This window comes from Crocuta crocuta, unplaced genomic scaffold (genome assembly GCF_008692635.1).
Source record: "Crocuta crocuta isolate KB4526 unplaced genomic scaffold, BGI_CrCroc_1.0 scaffold231, whole genome shotgun sequence".
NCBI lineage: Eukaryota > Metazoa > Chordata > Mammalia > Carnivora > Hyaenidae > Crocuta > Crocuta crocuta.
Window position 1 is genome coordinate 2597772 of NW_027528357.1, and position 19049 is coordinate 2616820.

Here is a 19049-nt window from a genome sequence, read left to right on the forward strand (position 1 = left end):
GGCTGATCTGGTCTCTGCTCCTTTCTAACAAGCAATGTGGAGTTGATAATTTTCTCCTCTGGAGTGCTCAGTAAGATGACATGGACAGAAAGAATTTTGTTTTTGTTTTTCTAATTTTTATTATTTCTAATAATAATAATAATTTTCTCCTTCTCCTTTTCTTTTTTAATATTATTTCCCAAACAGCACAGAACATTCCTGTCTTTTTCTTCAAAGACTGTTAGAATCTCATTCACAATTTTTCTTCTGGTTCCTGGGAAATAATTGTCCAGGCTGCTTGAAGAACTTATATGGGAAGATGTACTTTTTCTTTGAGGAAATCGTAACTATTCAAGTAGAGCAAGATAGCTTTGATGTGTAGGGAATACCTCAAATGCCAAGAATACAGTATGCTAATTCTGGGAATGGCCCTTCAGGTGTGACCAGAGAAAAATCAGGTCTAGAGAAAGCAAGAGTCTTCCAGCTACAGAGATTAGCATCAAAACAATCACCGTGATCCTTGGTATTTAAAAGCTATACTCAATACTGACTGTTCCTTAGTATGTATAGAGGTGAAAGATGAGCCACCTAAATGCACAATTCAGTCCTTTTTGTATACACAAACTTGTGGGACCCTCAACCCAAACCAGTACATTTTCATGCTAGACATAAACCTTACCATTATATATAGTGTTTAGTAAGTACCTAATGATGGGCAGGGCTAGTGCCAGAATTAAGCTCAGACTTAGCTTAGGGAAGGAGAAGGAAAGTATGAGAGCAAGAACATGAGATACTCTAAATAATCTGATAAAGAACCATAAATAACCCAAAGCAGTTTAAAGTAACAATAGCTAACAGATCCTATGTGCTTAGTCTGTGCTTGGTACTTCTTTAGGCCTTTGCCACATATCATTTATCTTTTTTTAAAAACAGCTTTATGGGGCACCTGGGTGGCTCAGCTGAGCAACCAACTCTTGGTTTTAGCTCAGGTCACTATCTTGCTCCACATTGGGCTCTGCACTGACAGCACAGAGACTGCTTGTGATTCTCTCTCTCTCTCTCTCTCTCTAACCCCACACACACCCCCTCTCTTCCTCTCTTCTTCTCTCTTTTCCTCTCTGCCCCTTCCTTACTCATGGTCCAGCATGCATGCATGCACATGCTCTCTCTCAAAATAAGTAAATACACTTAAAAAAAGCTTCACTATAATTTAAATACTATAAAATTTAACCAGCTTAAGCATACACGCATACATTTGAGAAAGAGTAGTAAATTTCTATACTTATGAAAGCATGGCCACAACCCAGTTTTAAAAATATTTGTCATGGGATTCACTTGTTTCTTTTTACAATTCAGGGTTAGAATATTTTCTCACAGGAGCCTGGGTAGCTCAGTCAGTTGAGCGTCTGACTCTTAATTTCAGCTCAGGTTCTGATCTCAGAGTTCGTGAGTTCAAGCCGCACATCAGGCTCTCTGCTGACAGTACAGAGCCCTCTTTGGATCCTCTGTCTCCCTCTCTCTGCTCTTCCCGTTTGTGCTCTCTCTCTCTCTCAAAAAAAAATAAACATTAAAAAAAAAGAACTTCCAACACATATTTCCTCACTCCCAAAAGTTCCCTTATGCCCATTTGTGGCTAGCCCCTTCTCCCTGTCTGTTCTGTTCCCATCCCCACTCTAGCTCTCTCTCTCTAGTTTTGCCATTTCTACAAATTAGTTATATTGATCTTCATAAAAACCCTTTGCAATAGACACTAGGTTTTGTATCTCATTTAGAGATAGGCAAAATAAGCCATATGGGACTTACGTGACCTGCCCAAGGCCACAAAACTAGCAAATGAAGGAGTCAATATTCATGTCTAGATAATCTGGTCCCAGAGTGTTCACCATTAGGCTACTCCACCATAATAAATTGAAAAGGCTGATAAATTAAGAAGTGGGAGAGATCACATATAGCTATAGGATTAAAAAAGATATAATGCAGGAGGTGGTGGTGTGATAGGAAGGGATAAGGAGAATGGAATTAGCAAAAGCATTAAATTAAAAACCTTGAGGCAAAATATTTAATGTATTCAGGAAGTATTTATTGAGCATCACTATGTCCTTGCACTTTGCTAATCACTTTAAATCACTTTACATGCATTATCTCATTATTCCTTACAATAGTCCTTAAATTACATTATTGCCCTCATTTTCTAGATAAGGAAGTAGAAACTGAAAGATCAAGCAGCATGTCCAATATCACACAGCTAGTAAGAACAAGGCTGGGTTTTGATTTTGTATGGCAAACTAATCTTAAACATTGTGCTAGGTGGCTCAAAAATAAAACACAGCAGCAACAAACACAATTAAAAAAACCCTGGTCTTTGGAGAGATTATTTTTGTGGCGGAGACTGGAATAGGGTGGGACAGAGAGACTGGAGGCATGTAAAGCAGCTCACTACTCCTACAACTGTGTGGGTAGAGTCCTGGGTGATGTGAGGGGAAATTAATGGGCAAATAGGGGTAGAAATAACTGAAAGGGATTTGTGGGTGAGGTGAGAGGGAAGAAGAGATGCCCGGCAGTGAAAGAATGTAATTGTCTCTGCAATCACTATTATAGAAGACCTGAACATTACTTATTCTGTTTTGATTTCTATGAAAAGTTTAGTGGAGACAAGTGACATTTGATGGGGACAGTTTAAAGCAGGAATTTTAACAGAGGGTCCAGGCATCTATGGATATACTTTGGATTGCGAGTAACTCGTTCTACGAGTGTTCCTTAAGATCTGCAAACACTTCTAATAAATTTTAACTTGATAAATGAGCGACGCCTTGCATTATGAGTTGTACATGATGCTGAATGTCACATGATCCCAACTGAGCCAATGGTTCTCTCTCTGTCTCTGTCTCTCTCTCTCTCTTGCTTTGGGATTGTGGGTGGTCATCTCCCATGCTCAGATGCTCAGTTTCAAGCTGCAGTGTTTGGCAGAAATAAGTGATTTTTCAGGATGTTGGAAGGTGCCCACAACTGGCGCTAGTGTATTTTTTTGTCACTTCAAAGCAGCTGTGGACAGTCCTTTGCTTTTCCATACAAGAGTAAGCTTAGGAATGCTTTGCCTCATTCTAGGTCAGGCTGCCTGCAGACATAGACCCTTTCCTCTGCTGCCTTACTACAAGTTACATTATTTAATGTATAATTAAATTAATACAGTATATGACAAGCATTTATTAATACTGTACTGTAGCTAACATCCATTAGTGACAATAACCTTCCTCTCTTGTCTCCCTCACACTGGCCATGAAGGTTTTCAAAGGTAAGTGTAAGTTAATTTGTTTATTTTTCTTTATATTTTGTATTTTCTTTATTATTTTGTATTATGTTGCAATATTGTAGTCATTTTTATATGAATGAATCATTGGAGTTTCCATTATTTCTTACGGGGAAATTCACTTTGGAATCTAAGTGCTTTGGATTACAAGCATGTTTCTGGAAGGAATTATGCTTATAAGCCAGAGTTTTACTGTACTTCATGAGTGTATGACTCCAGCACACAATAATAGGCACAATAATGTGTACATAATATGTGCTCATTCATTTTTCTAAGGAAAGGAACAATAGCTTTCATCAAATTCTAAAAGTATATGAGATCCCCCCAAAGTTAAGAATGATTGGTGTAAGGCATAGGACAAGCTTATTCCTTTCTCTTGATACTCTAAATTCTATTCCTTACTAAGTTTTTGGGAAGCTATATATCAGCTTTTAATTATATTTATTCCTTCTATAAAATTTGATTTAATATTAAGTATGTCAACAATTACATAGAGTTATGCATATTCATAGAACTACACATCTCTGTATTTATACACACACACACATAAAGACAATACACATTTAAAAAATACAAGTGCTGGTAAGAATATTATCCCTTAGGCTGATAAGTTTCANATATTTATACACACACATATACATAAAGACAATACACATTTAAAAAATACAAGTGCTGGTAAGAATATTATCCCTTAGGCTGATAAGTTTCATAATATGTTTGCATATATTTATCTAAATAAACATATATTTTTGTATACATAAGGTGATCTTGGAAGAAACCTCTTGTTCCTTAAGCCATTGGTATTTTTTTCTATTGGTTACCACAGTTTTGACTACCCAACTAAATATAACTGCTATGAACATATATTTGCAAGGAACACATTTCTTTCAGAAAATAGAGGAGAAAAAAACCCAATACTTCCACATTTATTTTTTAAAAAATTGTGGTAAAATACCATTTACCATTTTAACCATTTTAAGGTATACAATATTAGTCATTAGGTATGGTCACAATGTTGGGTAACCATCACACTATCTAGTTCCAGGACTTTTTCATCACTTCAAACAAAAACCCTGTAACAATTAAGGAGTCATTTTCCATTTTCCCCTCTTCCTAAGTCCCTGGTGACCACTAACCTACTTTGTCCCTTCTGAATATTTCTATAAATAGAATCATACAACATGTAGCCTTTTGTGTCTGGCTTCTCTCACTTAGCATAACGTTTTTAAGGTTCATTCAGGTCACAGCACATATCAGAACTTCATTCCTTTTTACAGTTAAATTATCTCCCATTGTATGAATATGCTGCTTTTTGTTTATTCATTTCATCTGTTGATGGGCATTTGGGTGTCCCTACCTTTTGGTTACTGTGAATAGAGCTCCTATGAACACTGTGTACAAAATTTTCTTTAAACACTTGTTGTTGGGCATCAGGGTGGCTCAATCGGTTAAGCATCCGACTTCAGCTCAGGTCATGATCTCATGGTTCATGAGTTGGAGCGCCACATCGGGCTCTGTGCTAACAGAGCCTGGGGCCTGCTTCAGATTCTGCATCTCCCTTTCTCTCTGCCCCTTCCCTTCTCACGTTTTGTCTCTCTCTTTCTCTCAAAAATACATACACATTAGGGACATGTGGATGGCTCAGTTAGTTAAACATCTGACTTTGGCTCAAGTCATGATCTCACAGTTCATGTGAGCCCTGCGTTGGGCTCTGTGCTGACAGCTCAGAGCATGGAGTCTGCTTCAGATTCTGTGTCTCCCTTTCTCTCTGTCCCTCCCCTGCTTGTGCTCTGTCTCCCAAAAATAAATAACATTCAGATTTGAAAAAAAATAGACATTCAAAAAATTAAAAATAGATAAATAAAAGACAACTGAAAAAAAATAAACACCTGTTGTCTATTATTTTTCTGAGTGTAATTGATGGGCCATAGGCTAATTCTATGTTTAACTTATTGAGGAATTACCAAACCATTTTCCATAGTGGCTCTATTTTAAATTCCCATCAGCAATGTATGAGGGTTCTGATTTCTCCACATCCTCTCCACCGTGTTATTTTCCATTTTTTTAGAATTATAATAATCATAGTGGGTGTGAAGCAGTGTCTCATTGTGGTTTTGATTTGTTTTTCCTAATAATTAGTGATGATGCACATCTTTTCAGGTGCCTACTAGCCATTTGAATATCTTCTTCAGAGAAATATCTATTCAAGCTTTTTGCTTAATTTTTAATTTAGTTGTTTGCTATTGCATTGTAAAAGTTCTTCACATATCCTAGATACCAGAACCATAGGATATAGGATTTACAAATTTTTATCCCATTTTGTGGGGTGTCTCTACATTCTATAGAAAGTATCTTTGACACAATTTTAAAAATAATTTTCATAAAGTCCCATTTATCTATTTTTCTTTGGTTGCTTGTCCTTTTGGTGCCATATCTAAGAAACCACTAATTTATGAGAATGAAGATCTGCACCAATGTTTTCACCTAAGAGTTTTATAGTTTTCATTCTAATTTTTAGCTCTTTGATTAGTTTTGAGTTAATTTTTGTGTATGGCCTGAGGTATATAAATGCAAAGTCCAACTTCACTTTTTTTTGCATTTGAATATCCAATAGTTGTCTCAGCACAATTGTTGAAAAGACCATTCATTTGTTGAATTGTCTTGGCAACCCCTGTTAAAAATCAATTGGCCAGAAGTACATGCGTTTATTTCTGGATTCTCAAGTCTATTCCATTGATCTCTCTCTTTATATATATAACCTCATGCCAGGTATAGGTATAATTTCAGTATGGTTTTGATTACTATAGCTTTGTAGTAAATTTCAAAATTAGGAAGTATGACTACTTCAACTTTGCTCCTCTTTTTCAAGATTGTGTTGACTATTTGAGACCCTTGAAACTCTGTATGAATTTTGGAATTGGTTTTTCCATTTCTGGAAAAAATAATATTGGAAGTTTGATACGGATTGCATTCAATCTGTGGATCACTTTGGGGAGTACTGACATCTCAACAGTATTGAATCCTCAAGTCCATAAGCACAAAAGGTCTTTCCAGTTAGGTCTTCTTTAATTTGTTTCAGCAATGGTTTGTACTGTTCAGTGTATAAGTCTTACACTCGTGGTTAAATTGTTGCTAGGTATTTTATTGTTTTAATGCTATTATAAATGGAATTGTTTTTTAAAATTCCAGTAGTTCATTACTAGTGTGTAGAAATATAAGTGATTTCTGAGTATTGAATTTTATACTGCCACTTTGCTGAATTCATTTATTAACTCTAAGAGGTTTTTGTGCAACCTCTAGGATTTTCTATATAAAAATCATATCACCTGCTAAAAGCTTAACTTTTTCCTTTCCAATTTGGATATGTTTTCTCTTTTTTCAAAGTTTATTTATTTTTAAGAGAGAGAGTAAGAGGGAGCAAAGAGGAGGGGGCAGTAAGAGAGGGAGATAGAGGATCCGTAGCAGGCTCTGTGCTGACAGCAAAGAGCCTGATGCAGGGCTTGAACTCACAAATTGTGAGATCATGACCTGAGTTGAAGTCAAGAGCCAGACACTTAACCACCTGAGCCACTCGGGCACCCCTAATTTTTTTTGTAGTCTAACTGCTCTGGCTAGGACTTCCAGCACAAGTTGAATGGAAGTGGTAAAAACAGGGATACTTGTCTTGTTCCTGATCTTAGGGGGGAAATTTTCAGTCTTTTACAAATGAATATGATATTAGCTTGGGCTTTTCATATATGTTCTTTATCATGTTGAGGAAGTTCTCTTCTATTCCTATTTTGTTGATTGTTTTATTATGAAAGAGTGTTGGATTTTGTCAAATGATTCTTCTGTGTTGGGTTGATTTTTTTTTTTTTGTACTTCTTCATTTAATTTTTTTTTTAAGTAGCCATGCCCAACGTGGGGCTTGAACTCATGACACCCAGATTAAGAATCGCATGCTCTAGCGACTGAGCCAGCCAAGGGTCTCTCCTGTTCACTCTATTCATATGATATACAGCACTGATTGGTTTTTGTGTGTTCAACTACCTTTGTATTCCTGGGCTAAATCCCATTTGGTTATGGTATGTAATTCTTTTAATATGCTGCTGCATTCAGTTTTGTTACTATTTTATTGAGGATATTTTTGTCTGTATTCATGAGCGATATTGGCATGTAGTTTTCTTGTGATGTCTTTGTCTGGCTTTGGCATAAGAATAATGCTGGCCTCTTGAAATGAGTGAAGAAGTGTTCCTTCTACTTTTACTTATTTATTTTTTTAGAAGAGTTCCAAAAGGATTTGTGTTAATTCTTTAAATATTTGATAGAATTCACCAGTGAAGTCATCTAATCCTGGGCTTGTCTTTTTTTGGGGAGGTTTTTGATTGCTGATTTAATCACTTTACTTGTTATGTCTATTCAGATTTCCTATCTTTCTTGAATCAGTTTTGGTGGTTTGTGTGTTTTTAGGAATTTGTCCATTTCATCTATGGTTGTCTAATTTGTTGGCTTTTGGTATGTCTATTGTTTGCCTTGCCTCTTACTTTCTTACTCCAGGAAGCAGTGGTGTGCTCACTTGGCTTTTAATGTCTGCAAGGAATGTCCTACACGCTGGTGCTTCTGCTCTGAGAAAGTTCGGACTTAGGAAGAACAAAGGCAGTCCTCTTGGGTCAACCCTTTAGGGAATAGACAGGTGAAAACAGACAAACATGATTCCTTGAGAACCAGATCTGCTCTGCTTCCTCTGGGACCAGGTGCTCATACCTGGAACTCAGTATGCTATCTTTAAGAATGCTGCCAAAAACTGAGGACTGATGGATGTAGCGGGGAGGGGGGATGGGCATGGAGGAGGGCACTTGTGGGGATGAGCACTGGGTGTTATGTGGAAACTAATTTGACAATAAACTATTTGTAAAAAAAAAAAAAAAAAAAAGAATGCTGCCCTGCTGGGAATGGGGAAGGGACAACTCTAAGTTAAAATTTCACAAAGTTCTCCTACCATGTTTCAGTGGCCTTTTTCCTGGCTAAGCATTTGCTTGTTTTTTGTTAATCTTTCACTATCTTCCAGAGTTCTGATAATGCTGATTTTGGCAGTTTTTCTAGGTTTTTCAGTATTTCTGGGGGTTGAGGGGATCCTCTCTACCATTTTGCTGACATCCTCCTGACTCATTAACTAGCATAACTCTAATACCAAACCCTGACAAGATCATTACCAAAAAAAGGTATTATATACCAATATCTTCCAGTGTAAATAATCAAATTAACAGAATAAAGAAGAAAATTCATCTCAATAGGAACACAAAAAAGACTTGATGAAATTCCACACTCATTATGATAAAGATTCCCAGCAAATGAAGATGGAACTTTCTTAAACTGATAAAGAGCATTTACCAAAAAACCTACAGCTAATAAAATCATACTAAATGTGGAAGACTGCTTTCTCTATGAGATCAGGACTTCCCTATGAGAGTTCATATTAACCATTTTATTCTACACTGTAATAGAAGTCCTAGACAGAATAATGAGATAAGAAAAAGAAAAAAAAAAGCATAAAGACTGGAAAGAAAGTGGTTGTTATGGATTGAATTGTGTCCCCCCACCTCGTCCAAATTCATGTGTTGAAGTCGTAACCCTTCGTATACCTCAGAATGTGGCTGTACGTGGAGATAGAACCTTGTTTAAAGATGTAATTACGGTCAACTGAGGTCATATGGGTGGCCTTTAATCCTATATGACCCTCTGTCCTTAAAAGAAGAGAGAGATACACTAGGAATGCATGCTCTTGGTGGAAGGCCATGTGAGGATACAGAGGGCAGTCATGTGTAAACCAAGGAGAGAGGCCTCAGGGGGGAATGACTGGAAAAGAACATGAGGGAGCTTTCATGAAGAATGGAAAAGTACTATATCTTAATTGTATGGCTATGTACAATTGTCAAAGTTTACCAAACTGTACTTTTGAGACCTATGCAACTTTACAGTATATAAATTAAATCTCAACTAGAATAAAAGAAAACATTAAAACCCCTACAATTTTCTTGATTCTTAAGGCCATGCTGTTTTTTAAAAATATTTTTAAAAATATTTATTTTTGAGAGAGACAGAGAGGGAAAGAGAACACATGGGGGAGGGGCAGAGAGAGAGGGAGATAGAGAATCCCAAGCAGACTCCAAGCTGTCAGTGAAGAGCCCAGTGCAGGGTTTGAACTCATGAACCATGAGATCATGATCTGAACTGAAATCAAGAGTTGGACGCTTAACCAGCTGAGCCATTCAGGCACCCCAAAGCAGTGATGTTTTTAAAACCACACTCTACTGATATCTCTGACATTGCCAACCAAAGATTTTGAAGGGATAAGAATATATATTTCTTAAATTACTAGATCACTGTAGGTACCGAGGTTGTAAGAGNTATCTATCTATCTATCTATCTATCTATCTATCTACCTACCTAATGTTATATTAATTCATTCAACAAATATATAGTGAGCACCTATTATATGTTAAGCAATGTTCTTATGGTGATACAACTATAAAATATGAAGTGTTCATATTCTAGTCAGAGAGGATACAAAATATTAAAAATCAAGTAAATTATATAGTATTTTGAGATACTTCTTTCTGCAGCGGAGAATGAGAAATGTAGTCACTGGTTTAAGTGACAATATTCCATATACAGAATATTCAACACTTCAACTCTTTTTTTTGAAAAAAATTTTTAATGTTTATTTATTTTTGAGAGAGAGAGAGAGAGAGACAGAGCACAATCAGGGGAAGGGCAGAGAGAAAGGGAGACACAGAATTCGAAGCAGGCTCCAGGCTATGGGCCGTCAGCATAGAGCCCAATGCAGGGCTCGAACTCATGAACCATAAAATCATGACCTGAGCTGAAGCTTAACAAACTGAGCCACCCATACATCTCTCAACTCTTAATCCTGGTCTCTTGCAGTTGAATTCCTTTTTTAAAGGGACTGAGCAGGACAATTTAATCTACACATCTGGGTTTATTCATACCCCTATATTATGACTGTCTTCTGTGCTCTGTTGATAAAGGCATCAACTTTTAACAAATCTTTTAGCTCAGACATCTGGGAATCAAAAGTAATATCTTGTGATATACACTTCTAATGATTAAACATACAATAATGGTGATGATGTTAATAATAAAAGAAACATAAATAATTGTTCCTGAGAGGCAAAATGGAAATGGCTTCTATACTTTGGATACTCCAACTTGTTTATTTCTTTCCTCACATCACCTATACGAATCCATCATGGACTACAGAGAACATGCGTATCATTGCAGGCACAGGCTTACTTAGAGGAACACCTAGGAGCTTCAAAGATTATTCCTCACTTCAGACGAGTCTATAACAATCCTCTTCCAGTAAAAGAAAAATGTGTTTGGGAGCCCCTCAGGGGCTATCAACCAGTGACAGCTGCTGTATATTATATCGCTTAAAAAAGCCCAAAGACAAAATGAAGGGCATGGTCAATATCATCAGTTAAATCCAAATTACTTTAGGTTTAGCCTCTGTTGAACTTTTAAGAAGATTCAGAGATCCATGAAAAAGGAACAAACAGGAGGTGGCTCTAAATGTAGTAGGGGGCTTTGGGATGGCTTTACAGCTTCACTTCGAAATGGGCGATGCTAAGCCTTGAGGTCTAACATTTTGATTCTGGAACATGTCTGCTCAGTGTCCTCATGGCCTCTGCTAGCCTGCCAACATAACAGAATGTGAATGCTTTGAGGGCTCTTCTGAAAGGCAGTCAGTGACTGATAAGAAAAGGGAGGTTCGAGGCAAGCTAGGTGAGAAAAAATCACTGCTGAGTAGGGAGGAAAAAAGAGGAAAGAACAATGTCTGTTTCCAGATTTGTGCCTTTGACTTAAAAGTTCTTGACTCAAGTTTAGATTTTCCAAATAATGTCTCCTTGTTCCATATAGCTCAATAAAAGCAACTAAAAGAGAATATTCCAAGCACTGGCAATTGAAAAACAACTTATATTTTTGGTGTAATTCTGACAACACTGTACACATTTTTGTGATCCCCAGGCTGTTCCTGAGACAACAGTGAGGTCTTTTTTTTTTTTTTTTAATTTAGTATCAAAAAAGTTGAAGGAATGGTGAGGAGGACAGAAAAGGTAAAGGAATAAAAGGCTGATAATAAAGATTAATGGTCCTTCAATAAACATCCTATGTAGTAATTAATGATTAAAGACAACAAAAGAAACAAAGAAGTATATTAAAAAATTTAGACACGTTTAAGGAGGGGAAAGCAATTAAGGAGACATTAAACCAAGCGGTGGAACTTAGGCAATTAGTGCTAGGTCAGTGGCCTTACAATAAACAGGGTGTCCTAAACCCTGGCAACACATCTCGAAAGGCCTGTCTCCCATCTGGCCGGGAGCCACAGTAAATGCCTACGCAGTAACTGCCCTGCTCTATGATCTGTGCACATGAGCTCTGCGACGGGCAGAAGGACCCAGAGAGGCGACAGCTCCTCAACGATCAGGTGGACCATAATTTTGCCAATGGCTCCATATTAGAATAAAAGAAGAGAAAAACACATGACGGTCTTTCTTATAAGTAGATAAAAAAGGTTAATTCTTGTGAACACCTTAACACAAAACTCTTTTAAAAAGATGACAAAGTTTCTATTTTTTCCACTGCAACACTACAATCTTTCCCCATAAAAAAAAAATAAAGGGGAAAAAGCTAATGAAAAAAATAAAACCATGAGTGAAAATTATTCCTGAAAACTTTGCAGGACTGTAACAGCTTTCTCTTGGTTAAATTGATTGGTATAGCAACATTATAAAATGACTATTAGGATTCATTGTGCACCACAGAAAGTGGTGAAATGTCAGTAGACTATACAGCAAAAAGTAATGGGTTCTGAACCCCTGTTAGTCAAAAATGATTTTGTTTCAAATTAGAAATTGATTTTTTTTGGACACAAGCCCTTTCCAGGCTTACAGCTTCTGTAGCTGGGCCCAGGAGAGATTAACCTCCACCACGGGTAGGGCTGGCCTGATGGTACCTTTCTCAAAGTGCCTTTTCCACCGCAGTCTTCGAATGTGGCTGTGGTCTTAACCAATAACACAAGTCATTTGTCCCTTTGCTATTACCCTATATTTTTCTCCTTTTGCCATTTTATTTTAGTGCTGACACGCAACACAAATTTGTTGACAAGTTAACAGAAAACTATGTTAAGCTTTGCAGTGTAACCACCACACCAGTTTTGATTGGTTCTCTATTCTCCAAAGTACAAGGACTAAGAAGACAGTTAAGAGTTTCCCATCTTTCAAGGACTAACAGAGAAAGTAAAAAAGATTCTATCTCAGCTATGAAGTCTCTTCAATTTCATTTCTGTTTCTGGTAGCAAAGGCTAACAAGGCAAAAGTTGTTCTAAGTTGTCCTAATGCAATGGAGGTGTGAGGAACTTCTGCCTCATGTCTGAGAAAATGTACTTGTTTTTGTTTCAAGATGTGGATAGCTTTTCTTCTGAAGCCTGGACTAATTATCATCTCTTAATCATTTAGGAGAAGATTAAACAATTTCTGGATTAATCATAATTAAAATCAAAAGTCATGACAAAGGTGGCAGGTGATAAGGGCACAGTATACACGATCTTCTAATAAAGCACTGCCCATTTTTCAAATAAACAAATGCAAGAGTGGCTAGAGAGATCATAAAAAGCTGGTTGCTTAATACCAGAGATGGGCAGGTACAAGCCTAGATAAAAAAAAGAGGTAAGTAAGACAGAAGTCCAAGTGAATGGTTGTGAGCAGGAAGGAGAGATATCTGGGAAAGAGGTGTGAGCAGAGGAGGCTCCAAGACTTTTTGTGGCCCTTTCTCTCCTGTACGTCTCTCTGTACAGTGAGGCTTAGACTTGCTGGATTCTGCTGTGAAGTGCTTCCCTTAATAATTACATGAGGGGGTGCCTGGGTGGCTCAGGTGGTTAAGCATCCGGCTCTTTATTTCCGCTTGAGTCATGACCTCACGTTTCATGAGTTTGAGCCCCACATCGGGCTCTGTGCTGCCAGTGCAGATCCTGCTTGGAATTCTCTCTCTGCCTCTCCCCTGCTCATACACACACTCTCTCTCTCAAAATAAATAAACTTAAAAAAAGTAATTTTAGGAGCGATTAAGCCAAAAGTTGCTCCAGAAACAAGAGGGAAACGCAATTAAATTTGACTGCTTCATTCCACATTTCACACAGTTACTTTATAATGATTGATTTTACAGTATCTGTCACATCTGGGGCACCCGCCTGGTTTAGTTGGTGGAGTGTGCGACTCTTGATTTTGGGGTTGTGAGTTAGGGTCTCACGTTAGGTATAGAGACTACTTGAAATTAAATGTTAAAAAAAACCTCTGTGACCTCTAAAATAGGAAGAATTGCTGGTACTTAAAAGACTGTGAGGCAATATATGCATCAGACTTATGAGGTTTTGTTTCAGCCACAATGTACAACTGTCCATGACCTCTCTTCCCACCCTTCCTATATTTCTAGTTGAGGATTAACTGTATTTGTTAGAGTTTACTCTCCCAGAAGAAATTTACATTCAATTTCCTGTTCTCTTTACTCACTATGAACATTATTTTATGTCTATGACCATACTTACTGTTGATTCATCCTTACAGTTTGCTGCTTGCAAGGAGGGACAAATTAGACAGTTTCTCATAAGAGTATTTATTCTAAGAGAAAAGCTGATGCGATTCAGTGATCTAGCAGATGTGCCACTTGTGGCCTTGAAGGCACATGTCAGTTTGTAACATCCTTAACTCTTGCTCAGGGTTGTAGGAATCATCTGGAGTTCCTGGCTAGCACCCACTAGCCCTGGAACAGCTTCTTCTGCTGCCACTTATAAATGTGAAGCTTACCTCTCTGGGAACGATATGCATCTTTCTTTTGACATGTCCATAGGGCATCATCTTCTGTTTGTGCGTGAAGCCCAACTGTCTTCTTCTCCTTTCTATTTTCGCCACTGTTAGTGGACTCCTGGTACTTTTTGATGGATGATGATGCTCCCAGCACCCAGTCAGCATATTTTGACTTCAATAAACTAAAAAGAATAAACAAGAATGGGCTGTATGTAGAGAGTATAGATGGAGGTGCACGATCACATAAAGGCATATAAATTCAGCATGAGTTAAAATGCAATTCATGGCAGTAAGGAGTTCCTTTTTCTTCTTATTTTTTATTGAAATATAATTTGAATAATTTATACAAGGTCTGTTTTGTAACTTGCCACAATAATTTTGGAAAAGAAATGGTCTTTATCCTCAAAAAGCTTATATTTGGAGTTGGGGAAATGAGACTCAGACCCATGAAACTGCTAATAAAGCCACAGAGTATGACTAAGAGCCAGAATATCTGCAGAAATAAAAAGTAAGCTAAAACAAGACTTGCATAACTAAAATGTTTCCAAGTACTAAAATTGAACATTAGGGATTAAAATATCACCAATTTGCTTCAAAATGCATTTGTGTTTCTCATTTTCAATTGTTACGGTATTTATTATGTGCCCAGAGTATGTAAGGAGCAGTACAGTGGTGCATGTGGATTAACTGGTCTCTGTCCCCACATCATTTCACTATAAAGTCAACAAGGCAAATATGGAGAAAAAGGAATTTTAATGAAAATAAACACATGTACATATGTTTTTCTCTCTAATAAACTGTTCTCACCGCTAACACATTTCCTCCTACAACATTTTATTTTTTAGAAAGAAGTGTTAGAATGATGTATATTCCTTACCACCAGCCTCTTCCTTCACACTTAAATTAACCACAGACCCATGACACTTTGGTTTTGTCTTCCCCATGCCCATAAACAATGTGAGTGTCAAAGTGGAAGAGAGAGTGAGAGAAAGAGAGAGAGAGAGAGAGAGAGAGAGAAGGCTTTTACTCAAAAAGTAGAATCTAAATATTAAGATATTTAAACTCTCCAGAAGCAGAAGTAATCTCTAGATAGAAATAAGTTGGCAGAGAATTTACTGGATCCAAGTAATCTCAGGTGGCTCTTGACCAGGATTATAATCATGTAAACCTATTAAAGTCATTGGGTTTCTGGTTTATGATGATCAGAATTTTTAGTAATATTTGCTCACATCAAATTTATTACTAAAACCCAGAAATTAAATGGCTTATTTTTGGAGTGATATAAAAAACAAAAACTATTTAGTGGTATGGCTTCATATGAGCATAATGCAGCAAATTAAATTTATACTCTTAAAAAAATTTTTTTTTAACTAGAACTCAAAGATCACTTTCCTGTGTGGATTCACCAGTGGATGTATATCTTAGCTCATATAACTTCTATTCATGAGACAGGAAAAGGAAGAGAATAAAACTACTTTACTGTGAATGTAAGATAAGTTTACCTTAACCCAGAAGCCCCTAATGCAGGAAAATCTGAGGACTCCATCTTTGCTTGTTCTTATACGAGAGTTAATGCCACTAAGACTGATTCCCATAAATTGATTCATTCTCAAGTCAGCTGAGGTCCCAATTGTTGCCAATGTTGATTCCTCCCAATGCTGACTGCTTCTCGCTTCTTTACCCCTCGTCCATACTCCATTTCTATATCTTTGCTCCAGACCCAATCCTGGTAAGCCTCTATCTCAACAGGGCACAAGGCTTCTAATTTCTCTAAAATAAAGATGACTATAAAAAAAATTTCTTCTTTCCTTTGCATTTATTTCCAGCTTTACCAATCTACTATTACTCTGTTAATGTCTCAGAAGAAAATCACACCTTTTATTCATACTCTTGATGTCACTGACCTATGCCTTCTGTGACTATGGCCTGTCAATTATCTTTTTCTTATAATTTACAAACTCCTCTCAACTTAATTCTTTCTGAGGATTACAAATAAGATCAGACTTTCCACTAAAAACCAAAACCTAAACCTAAAGCCAGAAACTCTTCCCATCAGTGGGAAAGTATAATACTCAGTGTCAGTGACAGTGAGGGGTCAAGAGCATATTACACTACTGGAGGAACTGCACATTGGTATAGCTTTGGGTGGGTGATTTGTCAACAGAAAATAAAAATGTATCTACCTCCTAATAATTTTGCTTTTAAGAAGTTATTCTGTAGAATTACATAAACAACAGCATGAGAATATTTGTTCAAGGATGATCATTGCAGAATACTTGTATTAGGGGAAAACTGAAGGCAAATATTCAATAGAAGAATGGGTAGAAAAACCAAACAAATCGATGATACATCCATTATAAGGAATACTATTCAGTTATTAAAAGGAATGAGGTAGTTCTTTATAATATTGTGGAGAAACTTCATTACATACTATTAGGAAGGAAGGAAGAAAGGAAGGAAGAAAAGAAAGACAACTTGCAATCATAGAATGTATAATGTGATCTCATTTTTGTAAAAACAAAAATACACAAAAAATAAAGCTCTGGATGAATAAATAACAAACCTGTGAAGAGAAGCAGAAATAGAGTGACTTAGGGAATAGCTTTTATAATTTAATTTATATACTTCTGCATGTTTTCATTTCATCTCATAGGCATGCACTTTTCAAATTGAAAAAAAAAAACCTTTCACCATCTCCTTTACATTACCATCTCCTCTCTTACTTCTCTGCCAAACTTCTAGGAAACAATAATGAATTTTAAAAGACCTACCTACTAAAACTATTTTTTAAAATTTGTTTATGTAAATTCAAGTTAGTTAATATACAGTGTAGTATTGGTTTTGGGAGTAGAACCCAGTGATTAATTATTTAATACCTAGTGTGCATCCCCACAAGTGTCCTCCTTAATGCCCATTACCATTTATCCCAACACACCAACACCCAACACCCCTCCAAGAACCCTCAGTTCATTCTCTGTATTTATGAGTTTAACAGGTTGCCACCCTCTGTTTTTATCTTAATTTTGCTTCCCTTTCCCTAAGTTAATCTGTTTTGTTTCTTAAATTCCACATATGAGTGAAACCATTTGGTATTTATCTTTTTCTGACTTATTTTGCTTAACATAATATACTCTAGTTTCATCCACATTGTTGCAAATGGCAAGATTTCATTCTTTTTGATTGCTGAATAATATTCTATTGTGTATATATAACACATTTTCTTTATCCATTCATCAATCAATGGATATTTGGTCTCTTTCCATAATTTGGCTATTGTTGATAGCACTGCTATAAACATTGGAGTACATGTGCCCCCTTCAAATCTGCATTTTTGTATCCTTTGGATAAATACCTACTAGTGCAGTTGCTAGCTTGTAGGGTAATTCTATTCTTAAGTTAAGCTCAAAAACTCCCACCCAGTTTGCATTCCTACTGACAGTGCAAAAGGGGTCCCCTTTTTCTGCATCCACACCAGCATCTGTTGTTGCCTGACTTGTTAATTTCAGCCATTCTGACAGGTGTGAGGTGGTATCTCATTCTGGTTTTGAATTCTATTTCTTTGACGATGAGTGATATTGAGCATCTTGTCATGTGTCTAATAGCCATCTAGATGTCTTCTTTGGAAAAGTGTCTATTCATGTTTTCTGCCCATTTCTTTTTTTTTTTTTAATGATTTATTTATTTCTAGGAGAGAGAGAGAGAGACAGTGTGAGCAGGGGAGGGTCAGAGAGAGAGGGAGTCACAGACTGAAACAGGCTCCAGGCTCTGAGCTGGCAGTCAGCACAGAGCCCAACGCGGGGCTCGAACCCACAAACTGAGAGATCATGACCTAAGCGAAAGTCGGACGCTTAACCGACTAAGCCACCCAGGCGCCTCTTCTGCCCATTTTTTAACTGGATTATTTGTTTTTTAGGTGTTAAGTTTGGTAAGTTCTTTATACATTTTGGATACTAATCCTTTATCTGATATGTCATTTGCAAATATCTTCTTCCATTCCATCAGCTGCTTTTTAGTTTGTTGACTGTTTCATTTGCTGTGCAGAAGTTTTTATCTTGATGAGGTTCCAGTAGTTCATTTCTGTTTTTGTTTCCCTTACCTTTGGAGACATGTCTAGTAAGAAGCTGCTGTGGCCTCAGAGAACTGCAGCAAAGGCAGTTCTAAGAGGAAAGCACATTGCAATTCAGGCCTATCTCAAGAAGGAACAAAGATCCCAAATACACGACCTAATCTTACACTTAAAGGAGCTAGAAAAGGAGTGGCAAATAAAGCCTAAAGCCAACAGAGGAAGGGAAATAATAAAGATTAGAGCAGAAATAAACAACATAGATACAGAAAAACCCAGTAGAACAGATCAATGAACCTGAAAGCTGGTTTCTTGAAAGCAGACGTTCCTCAAGATTCTGTCTTTGTCTTCCATCTTCCCTCATCTAGCACTTTCTTAGCGTCATATCATTGTATTTTCAATTATGATTTCTAAACAAATTCATCTAGCCCCCAGTGCTCTCTAAAACTACTGATCTGATCCAGGAGCTGCTAGAAAGTTGTGAAGGGGGTTCTTGTCATACCTTCCAAAACAACTCTTGTGAAAGCAATGACATCATATTTACCTTGAAACTCATTCCTCCATGCTTCTATTCCCATTTAATGACACTACCATTCTCTTAGTCACTTACATGAAAAACATTAGTTATCTCAAATCCTGCTTTCCTTGTGCCCATTCAATAAATTACTAAATCAACAATTCCTTTATATATTCATCAGATATTTACTGAGGACGTACTCTATAGGCCTGATAACATGCTATGGAACTGGAGTGGACAAAATTGAAAAATAAATATTTATTGAGCACATGATATATGCTAGGAGCTAAGTATACATACATGAACAAGACCTGATTCCTG

General features: G+C 36.9%; 1 protein-coding gene across 6 annotated transcripts in view; it reads right to left on the reverse strand.

Annotated features, from left to right (window-relative positions):
* KIAA1328 (KIAA1328 ortholog) overlaps positions 1-19049 on the reverse strand; it is a 334223-nt gene that overhangs the window by 46083 nt on the left and 269091 nt on the right. For all 6 annotated transcript variants that reach the window (XM_077753785.1, XM_077753786.1, XM_077753788.1 and 3 more), the window contains one exon: positions 14149-14330. In XM_077753785.1, the coding sequence (XP_077609911.1) occupies positions 14149-14330 (182 nt within the window). The remainder of the gene's footprint in view (positions 1-14148; positions 14331-19049) is intronic.